Source organism: Marmota flaviventris, chromosome 2 (assembly GCF_047511675.1).
Source record: "Marmota flaviventris isolate mMarFla1 chromosome 2, mMarFla1.hap1, whole genome shotgun sequence".
NCBI classification, from domain to species: Eukaryota; Metazoa; Chordata; class Mammalia; order Rodentia; family Sciuridae; genus Marmota; species Marmota flaviventris.
In genome coordinates this window covers 132,631,923-132,644,189 of record NC_092499.1, presented here as the reverse complement: position 1 = coordinate 132,644,189, position 12,267 = coordinate 132,631,923, and the positions used below count along the sequence as shown (strand labels likewise).

Here is a 12,267-nt window from a genome sequence, read left to right as displayed (position 1 = left end):
ATACCACCCCCACCCCAGATACAGTACTCAGGGCAGGCATCAATTTGCTCGGGCCCTGAGCTAGCAGGAGGCTGCAAGCCCTACTGTAGTCCAACATCTTGTCCCTTTCCCTGTCCCACTGTGTATACACAACCCTGTCCCATGTTCAGAGCAAGTGGCCCTGCACATCCATCAAATGAAACATGAACTTCCTACTGACCAAGGGGCTCAGAGGAGAGAAGGTTAGACTACTCATGTTAAGCCACCCCTTTATCCCATCTGGCTCCCTTCCCCAACACCCCCTCAGTCTGAGTCCCTCAAAGTGAACCATGTCACCTCTTTCTGGCCTAAATATCAGGAACAGGAGAGTTTGAGAAACACTACTCCAAGAATCAAAGGGGTCATATCACCCCTGTGGCTTCTTTATTAAGTCTGTATATATCACACCTACATGTTGGTCAGTGATGCACAAAGGCTAGCCCCTGCTTTGTCTTGAACACCAGTGAACCCTGAGACATGGCCTGCTGCAGGAACTCTTCCAGGATCTCTCAACAAGTTTTCAGACTCTGTCCTGGGACTCATATGTATACTCTGAAGCTCTGAGAGACACTGACCTTCTCTGCTCTGAGCCTAAGAACCCACTTCTCCAGCCACATCTTATTCCTCTCAAGAGGATCCTGACCAGAAGAAGAGCTCAAGAGGCCTGGCTGTTCACCATTCACAGGGACTCCTCTGACATCCTGGAGGACTTCTTGTGTACATCAGCCCCAGGTACCATGGCCACTGCCAAGCATCCCCTCCAAGAACATCTCTGGCCAAATATGGTTCACACTGCCTCTTTAAACTCTGACAGATGCATTTTGACTTCACACAAAAATAGCAATGTCCATCAGATCCTGGTGAATCAGTTAGCCACACTTTTCACCGGAGCCTTTCCTGCCCTTAACCACCATTTCTCATGCCATCTGCCCCAGCAGAGTCTCAGGGTTGGGTTTCAAAAAGCCACATCCTGTGGTCAAATACAGAAGTCTAAGGAGAGACAGCTCTTTCCAGAGGAGGTGATTTTAGCTGTCAAATCAATATTTCCTGGTGGATTCGCTTTTCCTTTTACAGTCTTCCCAAATATGTCACTTTATAATGTATGTTTCTTAGGATTTCTATATGGAGTTCTCTAATTCAGCCAGGGGAATGGGGCAGCAGAAAATCTTTCTGAGACTATGTTAGCATCATTGTTTTACAAGGATGTGGATGAAGTTTCCTGCAGGTGATGTGTCACATTATAAAGAGACACAGCAATAGATAAAACTACACCCAGTGCCCACTCTCTATCCTCTCTCTCCTATCTACAGCAGTGAACATCAACATTGAGAAAATTACTATTATCATCCAGCAAAACCTGTACTCTTGCTACTTCTGGCAACATCTGATTCAGGCTTATCCTGTGATTTGGATGGAACTGTGCCTCCCTGCCACCATTAAAAATCATATTTTGAGGGGCTGGGGATGTGGCTCAAGTGGTAGCGTGCTCACCTAGCATGCATGAGGCACTGGGTTCAATTCTCAGCACCATATAAAAATAAAATAAAGATACTGTGTCCACCTGAAACTAAAAAAAAATAAAAATATTTTAAAAATCATATTTTGAGGCCCTAGCCACCCAGAAACTTAGAATGTGGCTGCATTTGGAGACAGGACCTTTAAAAAAGTAATTAAAGCAAAATGAGGTCATGTAGTAGGCCTTAATCCAGTATGACTGTGTCCTTACAAAAAGGAGGGACAGTGGGGATGCATGCATGGGGAAAAACTGAGTGAGGACTCAAAGAAAAGGCAATAATCTGCAAACCAAGGAGAAAGGCCTTAGGATAAATCAACCCTGGTGACACCATAATCCTGGCTGCAATGAGCTGAATTGTTGCTTCCAAATTCACGTTTTGAAATCCCAACTCCAAGCTAATGGTATTAGGACGTGGGCTTTTAGGAGGAGATTAGGTGATTAGCCCTTTCAACCTTATATTGATAAAGATAGAAAAGTACCATATAAGAATCAAAAGTTGGTCCAAGTTGCTTGATCCTGGACTTGATCTTGGACTTCCTAATCTCTAGAACTGTGAGAAATAAATTTCTGTTAAGTCACAGTCTGTGGTATTTGTTAGGTGGCCCGAGCTGACGACAATGATCAAAACACTGTCTCATTTGCCCATCAAGCATCTGCCAAATGCCTACTACGTGCAAAGCCCTGATTAGGCACTGTGGACAGACAAAAGTGAACTTTAGTACCTTGCAACATAAGGGAGAATGAAACAGCACAAACAGATTTGTCATACAGCAGAATGCAATCTTGGTATAATGTATTACAATTCTTGTTATAAAAATTTAAATTTGTTCCAATTTGACTAATACAGTAGGGAGTAATGTATCTGAGCATGGTATTAATTTTGTGTTTGCTGTGAAAGATACCAGATGAACACAAAAAATTGCCCAACTGAACAAAACCACACAAAATACACATAACACAGACCTCTGCCAGCTCAGCTCACATCCTGATATAAGCTACACTCGTCTTAATTTGATGTTAAAAATCTCCCTCTGGTTTCATACAACTGTCCTTCAAGATAACACACAAGTGGCAACACCTTCTAAGACCCACTTCCACAAGCAAATTTTAGGTCACTTTCAAGGTTTAGTGCCATATTTAGTAATCTTCATAAATTTCTTATCTATTTAGCATGTAAAGCTGTGCTAGCATTTTTTATAGGTCCCTATCTTTGCTTTTATCTGCCATTGTCAAATTATTGAGTGTTATATTTCTAACCCTCTTTCCTCCCATGAGCCCTTAAGTTTTTATTGCACTCTTCTGAATATTGCAGTGATTTCTTAGAAAGACTGCATGTGTTAGATTATAGTGGAACAGACTATATTTTAATAAAAAACTATATTTCAGGTAACTAAGGCCTGGGTAGTAATTGTCTATAATCAGGATCACAAATAACCCCTCAGTTGCTGCACAAACTTCATATGGGTCTAATTATGTTATCAATGGCGACTCCCAATGACGATGTGCACTTATTACATGTAAAATATAGGGAAAGTAATGTATTAAAATGCATTTTATTATAATGTTACAGGGTAAAAGAAGCCATTACACACACTAAGTAAAATGCATCCCCTCAGCTCAAAGAAGCTTTTTGTAATACCCAACTTCTTAGTGTGTCTACTGGAAAAATTTTTTTCTAGGGCCAAATAGACTTGTAGAAGGAACCTACTGACCTGTCATGGAATTTTCTGAGGTGCACAGCTGCTCTCTCAGCTTCTCCACATCATCGGGATGCACCTGTTCGTAGAGGGTACTTCCAAACCACTCTGACTGGGGCTGGTTGAGAACAGGGGTGACAGAGTCAGACACGTAAATCACTCGCCCTGTTTCAGCTGCTACTACAAACAGGAACCCATCAGCTGCTTCCAAGATGAGATGCTTCAGTTCCTACAAAGAAAAAGATTCATTAACATAAGGTACTGACAGTTCTAGACCAATTAAATGCAACCCTTAACTTCTTTTATTTGTATACTCATTCTGGTGCACAAATAGTTTGGAAAATTACTCCAAGTTTTACTGGAATATAAGCTAGAAAAATGCATAAAATTAGTACTGTCCCTAAGACACAGCCACTCTAAATACTGTTGGCTCTCTCTTTACCAGTCCTTTTAGGAAGGAGGACATTTTCAGTTTAGGAGAATGGGAGAGCAGGCAGTGATCAGCAGGTGTTGAGTTGCCAGAAGAGTGAGCAGCTCCACCCACATGCTGTAACCACTATCATGTTATTGCAGCCAGAAGCACCCAGAACATAGTGCCTGGCACAAAAGGTGCTGAAGAGAAGGGAGGAAAGGAAAACAGGAGGGTAAGGAGAGCAGGAAAGAGAGCTTGCATCTCCTGCCAGTGCCTGCCATGCTGACAGTGCACTCTTGCTTCTCTTCTCTTTCCACATTTCTGAGCTGAACACTGGCACTGGATGTAAATATCCCCTTACTTTCTCATGTCTGTCATGCTTCCAGAATGCTGACAATCATCATCAGACTCTTGACAGACTCTCAGAGTAGCCCAGGAGGCAGCAAGGCATATAGAACTATACATATCACTTTATAGTGAGAAGAGGTTAGAAGAATCAGCTCTGGGATCACATAGGCAGGTAAAGTCATGACTGTCATTGAAAGCAGGAACAAAGTGGTTCAGAATCAATGAATGAGCAGCAGGAAGCTTTGCCATCATCCCCAGAGGGACACAGATGGGGCAACATCAACCTTGCTAACATGAGATGTTTTTTTCTTTGTAGGGCCTAAAAGCAGCTCAAGTATAACTCCCTACACTGTTGTCACATCAAGCTAAGGAGTCCTTTCCTAGTGAATGAAAGGGGTTCTATTACCTGCAAGAGTTGAGAATTTAACCCTTCCAATGCAGTAGAGTCCACAACCACCTGCCAAACACCTCACAAACTGATCAGACCCCGAAGAACAAAGGCATCTTTGTATTTTAGCAATTAGCAAGCATCTTTTGCTATGAATCCTTTGTTCAAGTATAATCATATATAGAAGCCTTACTATAAAATTGTGGCAAGGGCCCCCTGAGCAGAGGTAAAGGCTTCTGCAGCCCATTCATTGATGTGGAGACTCTGGTCCTACTCTATGTCCCAATCCCTGAGGGAGTTCCAGGGACCTAAAGCCTAGAAGATTCTGATCTGTGGGAACAGGACCTGAGGATCTTTGAGAATCTCCCTGAGCACTTGTCTGGAGAGAAATTCAAATATCCTCAGCCTGGGAACCCAGGAAGGAAGTACTGTTTTTTAAGGAAAAGTTTATTTTGCCCATTTCCCATACTCTGCACTTCTGTGGTTCTAGGTCTCTCAGATGCTTACTCAGTTCAGAGGACTGGATCAGCATTTTTATTTTCAGTATCAGGAAGATTTTTCCAGCAGGAAGAGTTGTTTTAAAAAATAATGGAGCAGGATATCTGAGGAAGTGGAGAACTCTGCCACTGGAGAAGGCTGAATGGCTTTTTTTATGCATTCATGTTTTCATCCATTCGCAAAGATTGGGTGAAGGTTGTATGGGACATAGCCATACCCTCATCATGTACCTCTCTTCCTATCACCTCATCCCCATGGTTCATTTCCTGGGAGCTCATTGCTCATAACCTAAGTTCTGTGTTGGAGACCCAGAACCCAACCTGCCCCTCTCTTCCACTTGAACAGATAGCAGGGGTTAAGAGCAGGGATTTTAGAGTAAAAGGAGATTGTTCTCCATGGCTGTTTCACTTAACTGAGCAATTCTAGGCAGGATACTTTCAATGCCCTCATTTTCAGTATTTCATGCAGCTCCATTTTCAATGAGATTTGGGGAGATTAATTAAGTTGTGTATGAAGAACTTAGTAAGGGTCAGGAACACAGTAGATATTCCATAAGTATATGTGTCATTATCTTCCACATAACCCAGAGAGAAACATTGGTAGGATCCATATGATTGTATAGCCTGCATTTTCTCTCCTCTATCTTCATCTCTTCACTTTCAGTATTTAGAGATAAAGGGGTTTATTTCAAATCTTGGTCCTGCAGGATTTTTGTAAGGAATAAAGAAATGTGCTTAATAAATTGGTCTGGTTACCTAATAGCCATTCATCCTTAATTATCTTCCAAGCAGTGTACATTTATTGCTTTGGCCACCTCATCTGCGGGATATGGGATAATCATTGCATTCATTTTTTATGGAGGTAGAAACAAGGCTTGAAGCCCATGTCCTGAACCGCCCTGTTCCGTGTCCTCATATGAGTAGCATACTTTCCCAACATCTCCAGAGTGACAGATCACATGACCCTAGGAGGGTTTCAGAAACATTGTTTAGCACTTGCTAAAATGTATATAACAGAACAGACAGTAAAAAAAAAATGTTGGTTCTTTTTCCTTGTTCTTTTTCTAAACTTATTTCCATGATATGAAGATTCTCAACTCTAGAAGTACAAACAATTCGCCATCATTCCTCTGAGACTCTATGCATACATTAAAAAGTCCCTCTGTTCTCCTCTTTCTATATACATTATGTGGTTCCTGCAATGGCTTGTCGATGCTGTCTCTGTCCTGAGATGCACCCTGATGAAACCCTGCCATATCTACTCTGTCTCTCTTTTTGCCCACATGCTCTGGTCTTGTTGAACACTCAGGATGCTACACTGCACATCCTTTTGTACTTCCTAACTACACTCCCTGTCAACCACATAATTTTTCCCTTTCTCCCTTTTGCCATATGCAAATTGCTTTCAAATGCACTGCCTCATTTATGCTGCAAAAGCTCCTAGAGTCAGAAAGTCAAAAAGCTTTACCTTTATTACAGATGAGCAAACTGAAACACACAACATTTGCTGATTTGTCCTGTGACAGGCACATGTAAAGACCAGGACCCTGAACATAGGCCCTCTGATTCACGTAAATCTACTACTAGATACTGTCACATGTGTTTCTTCTTCCCAACTATTCAAAGACTTGGCTGGAGTTAAAAAATATGTTTTGGGGTTGGGCATGGTGGTGTACACCTGTAATCCCAGTGACTTGGGTGGCAAGAGGATCACAAGTTCTATGCCAGCCTCAGCAACTTAGTGAGGCCCTGTCTCAAAGTAAAACAGAAAAAGGGCTGAGATGTAGCTCAGTGGTAGAGTACCTCTCGGTTCAATCCCAATACTGAAAAAAAAAAAAAAGTATGGCTTTTGGGTCCTTGAAACCTGTCTCCATTAGACCAACTCCTGGCTCCTTCACTAAGCAGCTGATTGACCTTGGGCAATTTACTGATGCTTTCTAAGCCTGATTTCCTCACCTATAAAACAGGTATGAATCATAGTGGTTTATCCACTGAACTGAAATAAGGAGTAAATTAAACAATGTATAGAAAGATATGACTCAGACTAGTCCCTGAGCAAATGCCTGCTTGTGCTAGTAGCAAAGACACTTATTTCCATCATCAGTGCTACCATGGTTCTCAAAAGATGATTATCCTCACCTGTCCTGGTAATCGGGATTGTGTCTTTAACTGACTTCTTCCTGTGTCACCAAAATCTCACTGTCCCAGTGCATGGCATCTTTTTTGAGGGATACCTCATTAAGGTATATGGGGACTATAAAAGCAGAAGATACAGGAACCTGATATTCTTGAAGAGAGTTTCTTGATGAGAAGTAGAAGCAAAATTTCTTGGCTTCATCCCTTCCTCAACCTCAAATCCCATCTCCCCACATAGCTTATTTCAGTGTGATGACACTGTCACTCTCCCAGCTTTCAGAATGATGCTGCCAAAAAGAATGGACCACAGACGAGTAATGGTGGGTACCTGCTCGGTGAGGAAGGAAGGCTTGTATGCGCCATCTGTAGACTTGTTCCCTGTGCCCCGCATGGACTTCATGTGTGAGACAGCCATGCGGAGGATGGTGAGCTTGTCTGGCTTCCGGGCCAGCGCACTGCAGGTGGGCACCATGTCAGAGAGCTCTGTGATGTACTGGGTCATCTTGTTCCGCCTGCGCCGTTCAATCTCACTGTGATTCTCTCTTCCCAGAAAGCAGGAGATCAGGAGGGGGCGAAAAGAGAAGTATCAGACCAGAGGTTACTATCTAAAGGGATGAAATGGCACATTGTTCACATCAAATGACCAAGAGCAAGGGGCTAACTTGTAAGAACTGAGGGCTTTGGATACATGCTGGGCAAAGCAGCACTCTGACTCCTTCCTCTGTGAGTTCCTGTCTTTGTGTATGGAGAGCACAAACCACTACAGCCTCAAACTCTAAGAAAGTATTAAAGCTGGGCATGGTCATACATGTCTATAATCCCAGCAACTCAGAAACCTGAGGCAGGTGGGTCACAAGTAAGTTCAAGGCCAGCCTGGGCAACTAAGCCAGACCCTGTCTCAAATTTAAAAATAAAAAGGGCCAGGAGTATAACTCAGTGTAAAGTGTACCCCTGGGTTCAATACTAGCACTGTTTTTTTTTAGAAAAAAGTATTGAAGTCTTTTAATTACTCCCATGTGCCTGTGGACTTTTAAATAGGCATAAAAAAATTAAGACATGATATTCAGAAGAATAAAGTCCCCAACATGCTTTCCATGGGCACACATGAACCTATATATGGTTGTGCACGTATAGGTTTGCCATCCTGTATATACATGCCTGTATATACAATGAATGCAGTTACTGACTGCTTACATATATGGTCTTACCTTATGATAAGAAGCACTATAAAATGCTCTCTGACAACAATTTTAAAAATTTATGCTGGTGTGGGAGTGATACAGGTCAGCAAAAACTGTACTTTAACATGTCTTAATGGTATATTCTGGTTTTCAATTTTTGTACAATATTCAATAAATTACATAAGAAACTCAATACTCATTATAAAATAGGCTTTGTACAGATGGTTTAAGCCATTGCAGTCTAATGTAAGCGTTGTGGGCCTGTTTGAGGTAGGCTAGGCTAAGCAGTGATGTCTGGAAGGTGAGGTGAGATTAAATGAATTTTTGACTTAATAATACTTTCAACTTACGACAGGGTTAGCTGGATATGATGCCAAGTAAGTCAAGGAGCACATACACAGCCATACTATTCTTTGTGACACTAAGTAGACCAAAACGTTCATGTGTTTACTTGGTATAAGGTTGTGAACGAGTGTTTGTTCTTCATAACACATTTTCTATAACATAGTAACAGAACAGGTGCACCCCTGGCGTATTAAACAACAAATACCCAATTTTTGTAAAAATCACTGTGATGTGTTAAAGATGAAAAGCTAACAGAAGGGTTGGTAGCATGTTTCCATCTGGGGATTATTAACTTAAGGCTTGGAAGAGAGTAACAGCCAACCCAGTTAAACAACACTAAGACAAAGCTGTGACTTGGGATAAAAGAACTGTCCCATGTCTGCTGCAGGATTTAGGGTTTTACTGATGCTCAAAGAATGAGTGACACAGGGTTGGGGATATAGCTCAGTTGGTAGAGCGCTTGCCTTGCAATGCATAAGGCCCTGGGGTCAATCCCAAGCACCACAAAAAAAAAAAAAAAAAAAAAAAAAGAATGAGTGACACTAACAGTAAGAAAGGAACAACCTCAAGCAAGGCTGCCTCCAAACACTGCATGTATTAATCAGCTTAACACCCCATCTTCCCAGTCTGGGGGACAGATGTGCCAGTCAGGCCTGATGGCATGCAAGGTGCACGTGTTGAGGTCCTCTGAGCAAAGACAGGGGCAAGGAGGCTGCAGGAGAGATCCCTGCAGTGAGATGACATGAGTTGCAGGTGTGCACCTTCCATACAAAGGGCCCTCAGCAAGGCCCCAAGAGGGAAGAGACAGTAGAGAAAACTAAGAAAAGCCCAGTCTCTGTCCCCAAGCAGCACAGGGGTTAATAGGGAAGGTAAAACATACACTTTGTACAGTGGGAACCAAAGGCAAACTATTTTAAATGCTCAGAAAGGCACAGGGAAAGTACAAGTCACAGAAAAGATGGAGAGAGCTGAGGAGGATATGGCCCAGGGGTCAGAAGCAGGAAAAGGTGGCTAGGGCAGTGGGAAAATGGCTGGATAGACCTCATGTGAGAGTAGACTCTGGAAAGGGGATCAGGAGGATCCAAAAAAGGCCTGGAACTGGAAGGAAGCACTGAGGGCAGTGAGGAAACAGGTCTTGCCCTGGGCCCAAAGGAGCAATAGAAGTTGAGGAGCAACAGAAGTTGGGGATCCATGCCAGACCACAAGAGCAAGCCATGAAGAAAGCCAGGCTGATAAGGACCTGGGTGCTATGTGTTATGTGCTCTTGCAGCTGACTTCTGGGAGAAGCCAGAGGAGGGTGAGTCTTGTTGAAGGGAGGAGATGAAGGCTGAGACCGGCAAGGAATTCCTTAGGTGGGGTGTGAGGTGGGCTAGGATAGAACCTCCAGGAGTAGTCCCAGGTGACTAATCAGAATGTGGAAATGGACCAGCCTGAGGACCAATGCACCTGCTTCACAGAGCAAAGACCCTCCTGGGAAGGAAGGGTCTATCTGCTCTTGGAGAAAAGGTTCTGGAGAAACTGGCAGGATTTATTTACTGGTAACCAAAGAAGAGTGCTGGGAGAGCGCAATCAGAGAGAGAGGAAGAAGTGGTGAATGTGGGAATTTGGCTAGGGGATTCCTGAGCTCTCTAGTGTTGGCAGGAATCTTCTGGAAAAGACACGGGAGCTCTTTTTTTCTCTCACTCCCCTGTCCCAGAGCAGATGAGTGGTGCAGCCCATTGCCCTGTGTCCTCAAGTAGCCCTTTTCACTGAGGTCTGAGGCCTAAATGAGCTCCCAGAGGAGCTTTTCCCATCCTGCCAGCTCATACTTCTTTAGGACAGACCTGGGAAAGATGGTAGGCAGAGAATGCACGTGGGGAGGTTGTCAGACAGGAACTCCAGCACTCAGGACAGTCCACTCACCATACGGGACCCCACTCAGGACCTGATGTCCTTTCCACTTGCCTGTACTCTCTTCCAGGGGGACCTTGTGCGAAGGGCTTTCCTCTCTTCCAAGATCCTCTACTCAAAGCATCTTAGGAAGGTTAACTTGCTTATGCCAGCTGAGGTCTACAAGCTAACTCCTCAGTCTGACTTTTAACAGCTCCCTGGTCAAGCCCTCCACACTACCTCCTTCTCTATTCCAACACATTTGGGCATTCAATGCCTCTATCAGAACACACTTCTCTTCAGTTCATCCATGGTGAACTGCTTCTTTGCCTCAAGCTTTTGTCTTAAGTCAAAACTTGAGCAGAAATCTCTTGACTCTCTTCTTCCTTTCCCATCCCTGCTGTCCATTGTGAATGTCACTGTGGGGGTAAGCATTTTCTCATTCCTTCTCTCCCTCCCATTCACTCCTAGTGTTGTGGTAAATCTGACTCTTCCCTTAAACTTCTTCAGTGATGACCCCCAAACCAATAAGTCAAGTTCAAACTCCTCAGCTACTTTCCCCTCACAACTGCTCCAATAAAGCACATCAAAGTGCATTTGCTTCTGATATTATTTTCCAAAAGCACTTTACAATGTTGCCCTGGACCATGAACATTTGACAGGGGTAGGGGTGTCTTTGTGAGGTTCTTAAACAGATATCTAAAACAACTTTACTATAGTGCTTGATAAACTTGATTTGAGGGATAAGATGCATGAGGAAGACAACATTAGGACAACTGATTTAAAAACTGATATTTTAAAACTGATTGTACTCACTGACTAGTGACTAGTCCAGAAAATGCTCTCACCATTTTATATCTTCTGAAATATGACAGAGTTACTAGCAGAATGTCAAAAGGATGGAGAGCTGCCAGTTACCTAGCAACAAGATTTGATAAATAAGTGGCATACATATATGTATGTGCAGTTTCATTTTTAAGCTTTCATGGAGGCAAAGAAGAGAAGAAAATAGCATCTTATGAAGATGAGAGGCAAATATCCAACATCAGGCTTGCTGAGCCAAGTTTACCTCCTCCTGAGGGGAAGGGGATGATTTGGGGTCTGCCCAGAGGAACTGCAGGGATAAGGCTGCAAACTTGATGTCTCAAGTTGCATAAGTCCCACGAACTAGTAAGAGCTGAGTAGCATCAATAAAGAAACTGGCCCCCATATATTTGGGAGAGGATCGGGCTCTGCAGCAAGCTGGGGACACAGGCAAATCTGTCATCTTCAGAGATGCTTCGTTGGTGCAAGAGGACCTACAGCATGACCCCCAGGACACAGATATGGAAATCAAGGGCACACGAAGAAGAGGTGCAACCAAGTGCTGGCCAATGGGTTTCTTTTCCAACTCTGCTCCAAAGGCACTCTCTTAAGTTTAATCAGAACAGTGAAGCATAAGCCTATATTGATTAAAATTAAAAAGGAGAACTGCACAAAATCTCCATAAAATGCTAAGCAGGAGCTGATACATTTACCTGTCATTCCCTCGAGTCCTAAAGATGAAGGAGAGGGTACTGTGAGAGTGTGTGATAAGGAGATTCCCTTAAGCAAATGTCCCAGGGACAGACCCAGGTCCCTGAGGACTCTGAGACAGGGACAGCTCCCATGCAGGACTGGCTGAGAGGCGCCACAAACAGAACCTAAGTGCTTTCATTGTCTTTCTTTACCTGTGTGTCTAGGCTGAACACAAGGCTCATCCCAAACACAGGGGAAAGGAATCTGAGAAAACCCAGATCTTCCAAAAAGGAGGCCCAAGCCCAGAGCCTCTGATAACCCTCATTCTCAAGGGTGCACATGTCCTTCATGTTTCTACAGCAT

General features: G+C 43.3%; 1 protein-coding gene across 1 annotated transcript in view; it reads right to left on the bottom strand.

Annotated features, from left to right (window-relative positions):
• Positions 1 to 12,267, bottom strand: part of Arnt2 (aryl hydrocarbon receptor nuclear translocator 2) — a 119,313-nt gene that overhangs the window by 91,943 nt on the left and 15,103 nt on the right. The window contains exons 3-4 of the mRNA XM_027920595.2: positions 7,341 to 7,554; positions 3,247 to 3,460 (exon numbers count right to left, since the gene is read on the bottom strand). Of these exons, the coding sequence (XP_027776396.2) occupies positions 3,247 to 3,460; positions 7,341 to 7,554 (428 nt within the window). The remainder of the gene's footprint in view (positions 1 to 3,246; positions 3,461 to 7,340; positions 7,555 to 12,267) is intronic.